Here is a 14,468-nt window from a genome sequence, read left to right on the forward strand (position 1 = left end):
TTGAGGACCCTTGCTTGTTGAGGAGAAGCATAGATATTGATTAACCCTCTACATTAGTTAAAATACGTGTATTAAAAAGAAAGCTTAAATTTATAGGTCATTTTTTTTAAATTATGGATAACCATGCTATCTGTAAATTCTAAATCCATAATCAAAAATAAAGATAATAAAGATAACTCCATTAATCCAATAGAAGCATTAAAGGAGAAAAAAATTATGGTAAACAGAAGACACAAAATAAGGTAGCAAAACTAAGTGCAAATATATGTGTAACTATAGTAAATATAACTGAATAAAACTGCTAATCCAAAGAGAGAGACTTCCAGATTAAGTAAAAAACAAGTTTAACTATAGGCTTTCCATAAACTTAGACTTGAATATCTTCATCTGCCTCCCTAAAGGAGCTAGAAAGGTCTCACTCATCCCTGTTTGAAACAAAACTTTGAATAAATAGCAAGTACTAACCTCTAAAATCTTGTGTAGTAAAGATAATATTAGACAAAATAGAATTTAAGGCAAAAAGTTTTAAAATAAATAAAGAGGAAATTTCATGCTGATAAACATAATCTATCAAACATATATAGCAGTCATAAACTTCTGTGTACCTAACAGCATGATATTGAAATATATCAAGGAAAAATTGACAGAATTATGGGGAAAAAAGGACAAATTCACAATTACAGTTGTAGATTTTCACACACCTCTTTGAATGACAGACCAAAAATAAGTAGGTACTTATAATATTTGAATGATATAGTTATATCAGTAAGTTTTGCTGCATAAAAACCATGCCAACATTTAGAGGTTTTAAACAATAACCACTTATTTCCTGCAAAAGATGCAGTTTAAATATAAATACCAGATAGACTGAAGAAGAGGAAACGATATACATGCAAATGTTAAACATAAGAAACATAATTTCAGATAATACTGCCAGCAAGGAGTATTACCAGAAATAGAGAAATTGTATAATGACAAAAGAGTTAATTCCATTACAAAAGATATATATGTTATATGCATATGATAAAAGAGCTTCAAAAAATATGAAGGAAAACTGACAGAACTAAATGTGAAAAGTAAAGGCAAAGTACAGAATAAAAAAAGATATTAATGATACATGTATTTTTGAAAGGACTTCTGTCTAGACTATGTAAAGAACGTCAGCAACTCAATAATAAGACAATCCAACAAAAATATGGGCAAGAGACTTGACTAGACACTTTACAAAATAAGATGTATGGATAGCCAATAAGTATATGAAAAGATGCTAAACATCTTTAGTCATCAGGAAAATGCAAATTAAAACCCTAATGAAATATTACTGCACACCCACTAGAATAGCTAAAACTTAAGACTGAAAATACCAAGTGTTGACAAGAATGTGGAGCAAGTGGAACTTTTATACATTGCTGGTTGGGATGTAATATTATACAGTCACTTTGGAAAACGGGTAATTTCTTTCAAAGTTAAACATATACCTGCCCTATTGCCAAGCAATTATGCTCCTAGTTATTTACCTAAGAGAAATGAAAACCCATATCCACAAAAAGACTTGTATATGAATTCCATAATAATCCAAAACTGGAACCAACCTAAATGTTCATTAATAATAAACAGAATGAATGAACAAAAAAATTGTTCTGTGATTGCTACAGAGCAATAAAAATAAATGAAGTAGTAATACACAAAACATCATGGATTGAATCTTAGAAACATAATGTTTAGCAAAAGAAACCAGGCACAAAAATAACAACATGTATGATTCCAATTGCATGAAATTCTAGTATAATCAAAACTAATCTGTTGTTATAGAAATAATATCAGTGATTTCCTGGAGCATGGGGCAGGTCATACTAATTAATTGCAGAGAGGCATGAGAGCAAGTTTCTGAGTGACAGAAAAAATCTATATCCTGATTATGGTAGTGGTTACACAGGCATATACATTTGCTAAAGCTCATTAAACCATGCACCTAAGATCTGTGCATTTCATTGTACATAAATTATATTTCAAAAATTTTGAATTTTAAAAAATGAATGAGTTATAAAATACAAAAACAGCCTTACTGATAAATAAAAAGAAGTGCCTGGAACAAAGAGCCACAAAATAATCAAACCATTAGGTAAATTAAACGGAGAGAGAAAGGAGGAATATAGAAAAATAAGAAAGGGAAAATGGACTATAACCATTGAAGCAAAAGAAAATTTTTTAATTATGATCTTGTACAAATCTTGTACAAATCTGTGCCTATAAATTAATGATATGAATGATTTTCTAGGAAGGTATAATTTGGTAAAATTGACCCCAGTAGAGATATAAAGTTTATACTTTCCTGATTCTTTAAAAGAAATAGAGATCAGAGGAAACCCCATTAAAGACATCAAGATTAGATAGTTTCGTGGAAGAATACTTACTAAACCTTCAAAGGCCAGACATCTTGAACATAAGGAGAAAGAAAAACTTACAAACACTAATGCCCAAATCTGCTAATTGCACACAAAAAGGCAAACCTGTGGAACCAATCTCATTTGAGAGGGCGTGCCTGTTTCCCCTCAATGGAGGAGTTTCAAGTAGAAAGGTGAGAGCTTCCATTGTGTATATAAACCACAATTTCTTTATCTATTCATCAGTTGATGGACATTTAGGCTCTTTCCATAATTTGGCTATTGTTGAAAGTGCTGCTATAAACATTGGGGTACAAATGCCCCTATGCATCCTGAGAAACTTAACAGAAGACCATGGGGGAGGGAAAGGAAAAAAAAAAAAGGTTAGAGAGGGAGAGAGCCAAAACATAAGAGACTCTTAAAAACTGCGAACAAGCTGAGGGTTGATGGGGGGTGGGAGGGAGGGGAGGGTGGGTGATGGGTATTGAGGAGGGCACCTGTTGGGATGAGCACTGGGTGTTGTATTGAAACCAATTTGACAATAAATTTCATATTAAAAAAAGAAAGAAAGAAGGAAGGGTGAGAGCTTCAAGAGCAGATCTGGTACCACCTGGACTGTACCACAAAGCCTAGGGGGAATTAAATATCAGCATACTTCCGTGACCTGTAGATATCAGGATAGTGAAATTGGAAGCATTTCAAAAGCAAGGCCGTTTTAGTCCACGATGCCATTTTCTTTCCTTTCCCATTTACAAAATAAGAAGGAAGTTCTCCCAGGAGAAGCTAGTTAGTGCCTTCCAAGGCTCCCCCTTTCAGTAGCCTAGCTGGCTCAGTTGGTATAGCATGTGACGCTTGATCTGCGGGTCATGAGTTGGAGCCCCATGTTGGTTGTAGGGATTACTTAAAAAAAAGGGGGGGGGGGTGTTGCAACGCTACTCAAAGGAATCCCAGATGAGCTGTGTGAATTCTGGGTCATAGAAAGCATTTTGTCTGTTAGCCCAGACCCAGTGCTGATTAGAAAGCCTCATTTCTGTGAAGGCAGAAGGTTTGAAGGAAACAGAGGAAATGGGTGGAGAGTGAGTAGCTAAATCTCCTCCCCAGACAGCCTCTTCTCAAACTGTAATCCAGGAATTAGTCCTTGGCCTTGCAGTTCCAGAAACTCTCCTTTGTCGGTGTCCTAGAATCCAGCACATTCAGGAAGCCTGTCTAAAGGCACATACACAGCAAAATACCAATTTCTCTGTTTGCAGTGATTGGGATAGTGATTGGGATACTTGCAGCTACTGCCCAGGGCATGTCTCTTTCAAGGTACTGAAGAAGTTGATTCAGTCCTCAAAACTTTACTGTGGAGTCCTCAGCCCAAGCAAATAGAGGTGGATCATCCTCAAATTTATTTCAAATAGGATTTAGTGACACTTCCCTGTACCCCCAGGAGAGAGCACCTCCCTGGTTTCCAGGATGTGCAGGGCTCCTCTGAACCAGAATCTTCTCTAGCCTCCCTGGTGACAGACACAAGAAACCCAATCTAGCCCCTCCAGCAACTCCTGTTCTAAGTTCTACATTGACTGTCTTCCTTAGGGTGACATATTTGTCTTTAGATATCTTAATACTACTAATCAAGCCATAGCCAAGCTCTGCTAGTTTCTTCTGTTCCTGGTGTAATTACCATCATCATCTCTACAATTTATGAAAGAACTATGTTTCATGCTTTAAGTATGTTATTTTCTATAATATTACATATATTATATTAACTAATGTACAATTATATAATGTCGTATAATACAATAACCCTGTAAGGCAGGTGTTATCTTTCTGCATTGGAGGTGGAGAAGCTATTGCACAGAGAGAAAATAATTTGTTCAAGACCACATAGCTAGTCAGTGACAGTATAAATCCAGGTGTGTTTGACTCAAGATTCTATGTACTTACCTCTTCCCTATACTCTTCTTTGTACAAATAAAACCCATTTACTAGATTAACTCTTGGATTTAAGGATGCCTTACTGTTGTTTCTGTATGTATAATCCTCAGTTACTCCAAAGCCCATATCTGAGCTAGGATGTGATCCCAACAACTGGCCTCGCCTGAATCCCAGGAATATAGTACCCTTGACACAGAGTCTGAGGTCACCTCATGCCATGGTGCAGTATAATGATGGGTGTCGGGATCTTGTTTGTGCTCAAATACTCTTGTTTCAGTGGTTGTCTTTTGTGACAGAGAAATGTGTTGGCCCCAGATCCATCTCCATCCCATGTACCTGGTATTTCTCTTTCTTTCTTTCTCCAAGTGCACTGCCCAATGAATGAGCTTCTGACAGACTCCACGGGTGTGATCCTGAGTCAGAGCTACCCAGGAAGCTATCCCCAGTTCCAGACCTGCTCTTGGCTGGTGAGAGTGGAACCTGACTACAACATCTCCCTCACGGTGGAGTACTTTCTCAGTGAGAAGCAGTATGATGAATTTGAGATCTTTGATGGTAAGTCAGTCAAATGTTGAATAGTTCCCTGCTGCAGATAGCACAGACCTGCTTTAGAACCTGAGGGATCTGTGCCATTACCTCCATATTAGAGCTTTCCAGAGGCTCCATGCAACATCTTTCTCTACCACAGAGATCCCAATACTTTGGTAGCTGCTGAATTGTATGGACATGGGGCAAAGCTGCTTGTATTGTAGGCTCGTCCTGCTACAGAACCCTTTCCTACTTTAGCACCTCCTCAAAGCAAGTACCTTGAATGTCATTCAACAAATGGATCATAGCAGTATTCCCACATGAAGAATACGCTGCCTCTGAAACCCAAAGGAGGGGCCACCAAACACTGTGCTTCTTTCTTGGTAGTAGAAGGGAAAAGGTGTACTAACTTGCTCTTTAATTTGGAGAAAAAGTTTCAGCATGTCCTCAAACCACTGGGGAAATTTCACCCAACTCTTTGTAGGACTTATCTCTTACCCTCTGGAGCCATGTGTCTTACAAAAACGTCTACACTAATTGTCCCTTCTGGCTCATCAGAGGCAATTAATACAACATCATCATATAGAGAACCAATATGCTGTATTCTGCAGAATGTCCAGATGGTCCACGTCTCTTCATACTATATTATGACAGTGATCAGTAGAATTAACAATGCTCTGGGGCAAGGCCATGAATGTATACTGTTGTCTATCTCATGTGAATGCAAATTGCTTATGATCCTCCTTTCTGATGGGTATGGAAAGAATGCATTGCTAGATCAATAACTTCATTTCATGCAACCAAGGCTGTGATCATCTGCTCTAATGAAGATACTACATCTGGTACGTCTACTGCAAACGAGGGCCACTACTTGGTTAAGTTGGTGCTGTGAGGTGGATCTGGGTCAGGATTTCATTTATTACCAACTCCAACCCCCAGACACCTCTATTCCAACAGAAGGGCCAGCGATAGTGCTTCGGGTCCCCTGGTATCAGCATTAATTCATGCTCTGTGTCCAAAATCTTTGGAATACCTGGACATTCCCTTTTTTCCAGTATTCAGTTGCCTGAGGAAATAGCAGTAGGTCTTTAGGGGGGAGGACTGGCAGAATTACTACTATCTATAATTGATAAGATTTTGTAGGGCCCTTTTTCATGGGGACCCAATCTCTCCTTCAGGCAAAGTGTTCTGGAATAAGAAATGGAACCTACCTCAAGTCTCCAAACTGGGTGAGGGATTGCAACTTTCCATTGGGGTCAGCTTTTCTCACCTTTTTAACTATATATCCACGATCTGTTTTGTTCATCTATTCATATATTGGGAGGCTGCCTGTCTACCTTGCCCTTAAGAATATCATGTTTTGGGGACACTTGGGTGGCTCAATCAGTTGGACATCTGACTTCAGCTCAGGTCATGATCTCACTGCTCGTGAGTTTGAGCCCCACATTGGGCTCTGCGCTGACAGCTTGGAGCCTGGAGCCTGGAGCCTGCTTCAGATTCTGTATCCGTCTCTCTGCCCCTCTCCTGCTCGTGCTCTGTCTCTCTCTCAAATATAAAATAAAACATTAAAATTTTTTTTTAAAAAAAGGGGAGGCGCCTGAGTGGTGCAGTCGGTTAAGCATCCAACTCTTGATCTCAGCTCAGGTCATGATCTCACAGTTCAGGAGTTCGAGCCCTACGTCGTGCTCTGCGCTGACAGCATGGAGCCTGCTTGGGATTCCATCTTTCTCTATCTCTCAGCCCCTCCCCTGCTCATGCTCTCTCCTGTCTCAAAATAAATAAATAAACTTAAAATTAAAAAAAAAAAAAAAAGAATATCATGTTTTGTGAGACATCACCATAGATCATGCAGGTTAGGCCCTCCCAGCTACCATTCCAACCTTGCTGCACATTTTAGTAATTATGCACGCCTCTGCCTGGCCCCTGTATTCTAGAATCTTCTCATCTCCATCAACACCAGGAAGCCCTATTCTATGGCAGCATCTCCTTCCATCAGTTTACGCCAACAGAGGGTAGATAGGTGTTACTCAGGTTGTCGATGATGCTGGTGTTCACCCCCTCACCAGTGTGTTCCTCTTTGCTCTAGGAACTGAAGTATATTCCAGGGCCTCCTGAGAGACATGGTCAGCTAGTGGGTGTTCTGGTCTGATACAATAGACCTATTCTGGCAAGCCATTTCTCTGAGCCTTTTGACCCCTTCCTTCATGGTTTGTCACAGCAGTTCTGATGGCTCTATTTTGTTTAATGTGGTCCATTGCTTTTGCCAAGCTTCCAAGAGCCATCTCAGCAGCATATCAGAACCATCACTCAGGACTATTTCCAGGGCAATAAATCCTGTTATGGATTATTGAGCTTTATACTCTGCCTCCCTTGAACCAACTGCTTTTAATGCACTCCCAGGCATTAAAGGTGGGGAAAAAGAAGAGTGAGGGCTTTCTGGAAGAGCCTTGGAAAGGATTATTGGGGAACAATGTTGTGTGTAACATTGAAACATGATGTTTTCATGTAGCTTTATTGCTATTTATTCATTTAGTACATACTTTTTCTATATGGCAAGCACTTAGCTATTTTTAGTATGCACATGAGAAGTAGGTGGCAAGGTGGCGGTTCCCAGTTTGCAAACCAGCTCTTGCATTAACCAGCTGCTTGACCTTGGCAAGTCTCAAGGTGGCAGATAGATTTCATCTCTCCTGCCAACTCCTATAAATTGGCACTGACTTCCTGGAGCACTACTTTAGGGCTCAGGAGGAAGGAGCACCCAGCACAGTGGCTCGGGATGCAGACAGAGGAGCGGAAGTAGACCATTGCACCGGCCCTGACCATCTGAGCCTAATGTCTTCTCTTGAGGAAGGGAAATGGCAGCTGGTTACGTTTCAGGTATCGAATCAAGGTACCTAATCTCTAGCACCTAATCTCTAGCGGGTGCTAGTCTGTAATTCTGTGTCCCGTACTCTCACCCAGGTCCCTCAGGACAAAGTCCTCTGCTGAAAGCCCTCAGTGGGAATTACTCGGCTCCACTGATCGTCACTAGCTCAAGCAACACTGTGTACCTGCGCTGGTCATCTGACCACGCCTACAACCGGAAGGGCTTTAAGATTCGGTATTCAGGTGAGTAAAATATAAGGACTCATGAGAAGGGCTACAACCCCTGAGCCCTTGAAGTTGCTCACCCAAAACAGCCAAGTAAGCCATGGGCCACATCCTGGTCAATGGCAGAGATCGTACCCGGGGACTGGCAGCCTGTCTCCTCTGAACCTCTCTCACTACAGCTGCACAAATGTCCCTGGCGGTCTCCACCTCCCCTCTTTTGCCCTTTTCCCCACTTTAAACTCTTCCCTCTCTTCTTTTTGTACTTCCAGCCTATTGTGTCTTTTGGATAAGTTTATTATATATCATCTGATAATGCCTATGAGGTGATCCCATCCCTAACACTGTTGAAACATTAATAAAAGTTCCTAAAAACTGAGAAACCCTAAGATGTGGGTCTCCACGTGGGAAATGTTAGGCAGCAAAGGATGGCCTATACTTTAAGTCCAGGAGGCTTTGTTCTGCTCTGCCAGCCAGAATCATAGGCAGAGGCAGGTCAGGGGCCAAGCCAGGCAGACGGTTGACCAGGGCCGCAATCTACAATGGAGCACAGAAATATCCCTGGAAATGTAATGATATGGAGAAAATGGAATTTATCCGAACTCTTATCATGGGGATTACTGTCTCTGGTTGGAAAGAAAACTTGATAAGCAGCCTGACGCCCATTTCGAAGGGGAGTGGGTCCATGAACTTCTGGCTGGGCTCTGCAAGCTTGGAGGCAGAAAAGAATTACTTGAGACCATGAGGAGTTCCACAGGTGTGGCTTCAGGAAAAAGCAAACCAGATGAAGCTGAGGAGAACCCAGAAGGAGAAGGTTCTTTACTGTCTCAGGGTCCATTTTCTCTGCAGACTGAACCCTAAATTCCTTTCCAGCCACACACACATGAGGAAGGGGCGCTTCCTGACCCCCAAGGCCAGTGACCAGCTCTGTCACAAACCAGCCAAATGATTCCTAGACAAGTCACCGAACCTCTTCAGGCTTCAGTTTCCTTATGATGAAAAAGGAACCTTAAGGTCCCTTAAGGGGCTGGCAGTTCCCAGCAGCTGCTTACACAAAGGAAAATATAGCATGTAGTTAGCAATGCACTGTGATGGATGCTAACCTAGGAACTAAAAGCCATTAAGGAGTTGCCCTTTCCTTGATGTTCTTAAAGACCAATCACAAAAACAAAACAAAAGCAAAAAACAAAAAAACAAACAAACAAAAAAGAGACCAAACCAAACAAAAACCAAACAATCACATGTTTGGTCACAACTGAGTCAGTTGTAATTGGAATACTCACTCACAGAAAATGACTTAAGTACATGGTGAAACAATTAGTACTTCATGAAAATACAGTAGGCTTGTATACTTTGTACACACATCCGACACTATGATCAAGTGTATTTTATAACTGAGATTCCTGTTCTTGACTGATGTAAACACATAGGTCCGATATACGCAGGACACAGGTGGCAAAGCAGGAGCAAGGAAGCACGTCTGGCCTAGAAGGGCAGTATTTAAAACACCATTTTCACCAGCAGAGGGATGTGGACCTCAAATATGAGACCAGAGGACCTCGCCATGGGGTGGCTGTAGTAAGGGCCTTGGCACCTTCATCCTCCTGCGTCCCATGCCTGCCTGGGAGACCTGGCCAGAGACTCTTAGAGCAAACAGAGGTACACGTTCCGAGTGTTCCTCTGGCCACCCTCATTCCCCGCCTCACAGAACTTCCTCTGTGGATCGCTGGCAGGAGTCTTTATGGTCAGCACCCTGAGGCCAGGATTTTTGACTACTTTCTTCACAGTGGTCTTCCCTGTACTTAGAACATCACCTGGCACATAATAGGCGCTCCACGTCTGTTTGTCAAATAAGTGAATGAAATCCCAGTTGAAGCCATGAAGGGGCTTCACTGAAGGGGAAACAGGACCGTGGATTTCATGTCCTGGATTGCCACGGCTCCCTCTCCCCCAACCCCCTACAACAGGGAGGAGAAGGACCATTTATTGAGCACCAAGTGCCCTGCACTGGGCTGGGGACTTTACAAACACAAACCCGTTTGAATTGTCCAAAAACCTATGAGGCAGGCATCTCAAATCCCAAAACATAGGTGAGGAAAGTGGAACTCAAAGAGCTTCAGTGAGATGTCTCAAGTCACAGAGCTAGAAAGGTCAGATACAGGACTCCAGAGTCCACACCCCTGCAGTCACACTCTTCTGGAACCAACCCCACTGGGGTCTATCTCCTGTGCCTCTTTGGGAGCTGACAGGATTTGAGAGCCTGAGCTCAGCTGCAAGATCAGTACTGCCTCCGGGCCACAAAGGGGACCCAGGGCTTCATGGTTTTTTCTCTTCTTTTCTTTTCTTTGGCTTTACTACACTGGCCATTTCTCAGTATCAACCACTCAGATCTTCCTAAATAGCGGTGGGCCTGGCAGTGGCAGAGACAAGGAGATTGGTGAGGGAGAGGAAAGGGGAACAAAAGGGGCGGCACGTGCAGGAAAGAGCACATGTATCTTCTGCTTGCACGTGGTCCCCTGAGCCTCTTCTTGTTGTTCAGCTCCCTACTGCAGCCTGCCCAGGGCTCCACTCCATGGCTTCCTTCTGGGCCAGACCAGCACCCAGCCCGGAGGCTCCATCCACTTTGGCTGCAACGCCGGCTACCGCTTGGTGGGACACAGCATGGCCATTTGTACCCGGCACCCCCAGGGCTACTACCTGTGGAGTGAAGCCATTCCTCTCTGTCAAGGTGAGGAGTACCTTGGAAAGGGGGTGCCCAGTGGCTCTGATCCTTCTCACATCACTTGGGTTTGTCCCAGGACCCATCACTTCCAAATATGGGTTTCCTCATTGATAATTCATTCTTTCAGCGAACATATATTGAGGGTCCATAATATCTCCAGCCGTGGGGATATACATATGCATAAAATAGTCTCAGGATGTTCAGAACAATAAGGGAGAAGATACGTAGCCACATAAATGCAAAATGGCAGGGGAAGGAAGTGCTGTATCAGTAGTACAAACAGCATTGTGGGAGCCCAGAGGTCCGATGGGACCTACCTCCCTCTGGACAGCTAGGGAGGACTCTGAGAAGAGAGGATGTTTGGGCTTGGGCTCATAGAGCCGGTGGGGGTTGGGGCCAGGCATTAGCAAGGAAAATATTCTAGGCAACAGCAAGAGCATTTGCAAAACCAGGAACCTGGAGAGAGATTGATCACAAGATATGCAGAGCAACTTGGGCTGCCTGAAGCAGTAGGTCGGAGGAGGTGAGGGACAGAGGGAACCAGGGTGGAACAGCGACCATCACCATGTTCATTGTCAGCAGTCAAGCCCATGATATGTATCAGGTAGTCTGGCACATATGAAAGGGATGCATTGCCTTTCATAATTGGTGGGATTTGTTTTCCCTTAAAGCAATATAATTCAGACTAGAGATGGAGGGGGGGGAACTATGGATAATGCAAAGCGTTGCTGAAGGGGAAGTGGGTGGGGGGACGGGTTAAATGGGTGATGGGGATGAAGGAGGGCACATGTGATGAGCACTGGGTGTTGCATGTAAGCGATGAATTACTAAATCCTACACCTGTAACTAATATTATATTACATATGTGAACCCACTGGAATTTAAATAAAAACTTGGCAACAACAAAAAAAAAATGACCTATAATCCCATCAGCTGAGATCACTGTGTAACATTTCAGCACATTTCCTTTGATCTTTTATATGTTGTTTACAAAAATGGCATCCTCAGTGCACAAAGCTCTTGATATTTTCTTAGCATCTGTCACATAATTAAATACACTTCCTCATCATTATTTCCCATGGTTGTGTAGCATCACGGAAAAACCGTCATTTATTAAGTATCATCCTCTTGTTGGTCATTTGAATTCCTGTATTGTTTGCTACTGTGAACAGTGCTGCTGTTAAAATCCTTAGAATCCCATCATTGTGAGCATCCATATTTATTTCTTAAAATAAATTCCCAGAAATGAGATTGTTGAACCATAACCTGTGCAGAATCTGCAGCTTTTGACATTTACTGCTCTCCAGAACGTTTGTTTTCACTTCCACCAGCATGGGAAAGTTGTCTTTTCTGCCATAGTCTCAATATTATGTACTGCCTTAAAAAAAAAAGAAAGAAAAGAAAAACTTTGCCCATCATACTGACAAAAACAGGAAATCACACTGATGTTTGATTTTCCCGTGCTGTGGTGGCGTACTTTTTAGGGATCTGTCATCTCTGACCCTCTTGCCTGTGCCCGAGCTTTCTCAAACAGTGTGTTCCCAGAGAATGGACTGTCCACAAGTGGCAAATGTCATTTGGCTTTGGTCTCCATGTCTCCAGCCTTTCTTCTGAAGCTGCAGTGGGAACCTACCATGCCTCTCATATCTGTTTTCTTTTGCCACTTCCCCAAACTAAACCTCTCTAGGCTTCTGTGTACTCATCCCCATACTACTTTGTACCTGGCCCCATCCCCAGGCTTTCCACTGATGCCCTTCCACTCAGCCATTCCCCCTGAGCTCTCTGGAATCCTGGTTTCATGTCCAACCAGCATATACCTTTGGCCACTACCCAGAGGGCTGTCTTCGCTTTCCCCTCACAGAGACTAGCTCTCTTCTGAGAACACAGATTCTGGGGCCCTTTTAAGCACAGGGTGTTAATCCCCCATTCTCCACATAACCCAGGACCAGGAAAGGCCTGGCATTCTTCCAAACCATGACTTTCCACCAACAAATATATCTCATTAGAAATCCTATGCCTTCTGGGGCGCCTGGGTGGCTCAGTCGGTTAAGCGGCCAACTTCGGCTCAGGTCATGATCTCGCGGTCCGTGAGTTCGAGCCCCGCGTCGGGCTCTGTGCTGACAGCTCAGAGCCTGGAGCCTGTTTCAGATTCTGTGTCTCCCTCTCTCTGACCCTCTCCCGTTCATGCTTTGTCTCTCTCTGTCTCAAAAATAAACGTTAAAAAAAAATTTTTTTTAAAAGAAATCCTATGCCTTCTAATTAGTTTTCTCTCTCCTTCCCCAGGCCATTCTTTCCCTACGTAGTCTCTCCCTGAGAGATCGCATTCCACCACCAGCTTCCAATACTTGGTAATTCTGTCCCCACCTCTCCTACCCATAGGAAGTGTTCCTCCTACCTCAGAGTTTGTGGACCGTGTTTTGGCATGGAGATCAGGTCTCAGACTAGGAAGTTATCCTCTGTCATCTTAGTTATCCACAAGGGAAGAGCCGGACCGCAAGCAGTGAGAAGCAGCCGCCATCTACCTCCTTCACCTGCTGTCTCCAGACTGCCTGACTCCTCATGCAGAATATCAGTGGGGATCCAAGTATTTCTTCACAAAAAGTTCAAGGAAGCAGAGCAGTTAGTTGATCACAATTTGACTAACCTAGTACCACCAAAGGAGTTTAAAGTCTTGCTGTTTAGGCATTAAAAGAGCATCGGGGCACCTGGGTGGCTCAGCTGGTTAAGTGTCCGACTCTTAATTTTGGCTCAGGTCATGATTTCATGGTTTGTGAGTTCGAGCCCCACGTTTTGGCTCTGTGTTGACAGAGCGGGGCCTGCTCAGCATGCTCTCTCTGCCCCTCCCCCATGCGTGCACGCACGCGCACGGTCTCTCTCTCTCTCTCTCTCTCTCTCTCTCTCTCTCTCTCAAAGTAAATAAACAAAAAAAGAGCTTCATATTCAAGTGCTCCTTATTTCTTCATTCCTCATGTTCTCCTCAGTTCCTCCTAATTTACTCATTCCTTCTGTTTTCCAGTCTTTGAAGCCTTCCATCTTGATATCCCAATCCCCCTGTCTCTGGACAATCCATCCTTCCCCGTATCATAATGAAGCCCTGGCCCTGTATCTCTTATTGGTTCTAGTAGCACCGAGTATCACTGTTGGCCAGTGTGGATGGGCATTCCTCTACTTGACTTTTTCTGGGTCTGAATGAGGGAGGTCTGAGCTCCAGACTAGTTACAGAGGTGGGGATGGATGAGAAACAACAGTGGGTACTCTGATTAACTCCCCTCCATCTGTACTAACTCCTGAACTATCAAAGGGCAAACATAGTTTGTAAGTATTGATTTCTTTCAAAGACCACACAAGCTACTCCTACCTCAGTAATGTGTGTTCCTCCAATAAACGTAGTGTTGACCCTACTCCTTATAAAACAATGACCACAGCCATGTTGCTGCACACCTTTGTCTCCTGAGCCATCACCTTGAAATTCATTTCTTTGTCCTCTTGTGTTAGCACTATCATTTTTATATCCCATATCTTACCCCTTCTTGGTTTTCACCCTCTTTCTGGTAGAGTGTAGCCTTAAGTAAATTCCTCGTAAAGGGTTCTTGAGAAGGAAATTCTCTGAGTCTTTAAATGTCTGAAAATATCTTTATTTTTTTTTTTTTTTTAGTTTTTTTTTTTTTTCAACGTTTATTTATTTATTTTTGGGACAGAGAGAGACAGAGCATGAACGGGGGAGGGACAGAGAGAGAGGGAGACACAGAATCGGAAACAGGCTCCAGGCTCCGAGCCATCAGCCCAGAGCCTGACGCGGGGCTCGAACTCACGGACCGCGAGATCGT

The 14,468-nt window shown here is 43.0% G+C and overlaps 1 protein-coding gene across 1 annotated transcript in view; it reads left to right on the plus strand.

Annotated features, from left to right (window-relative positions):
• The window catches only part of CSMD2 (CUB and Sushi multiple domains 2), a 600,568-nt gene that overhangs the window by 519,226 nt on the left and 66,874 nt on the right, over positions 1-14,468 (plus strand). The window contains 3 exon segments of the mRNA XM_058718151.1: positions 4,671-4,859; positions 7,794-7,940; positions 10,459-10,647. Coding sequence (XP_058574134.1) covers positions 4,671-4,859; positions 7,794-7,940; positions 10,459-10,647 — 525 coding nt within the window.

Source organism: Neofelis nebulosa, chromosome 2, assembly GCF_028018385.1.
Source record: "Neofelis nebulosa isolate mNeoNeb1 chromosome 2, mNeoNeb1.pri, whole genome shotgun sequence".
In the NCBI taxonomy this organism is placed as follows: Eukaryota; Metazoa; Chordata; class Mammalia; order Carnivora; family Felidae; genus Neofelis; species Neofelis nebulosa.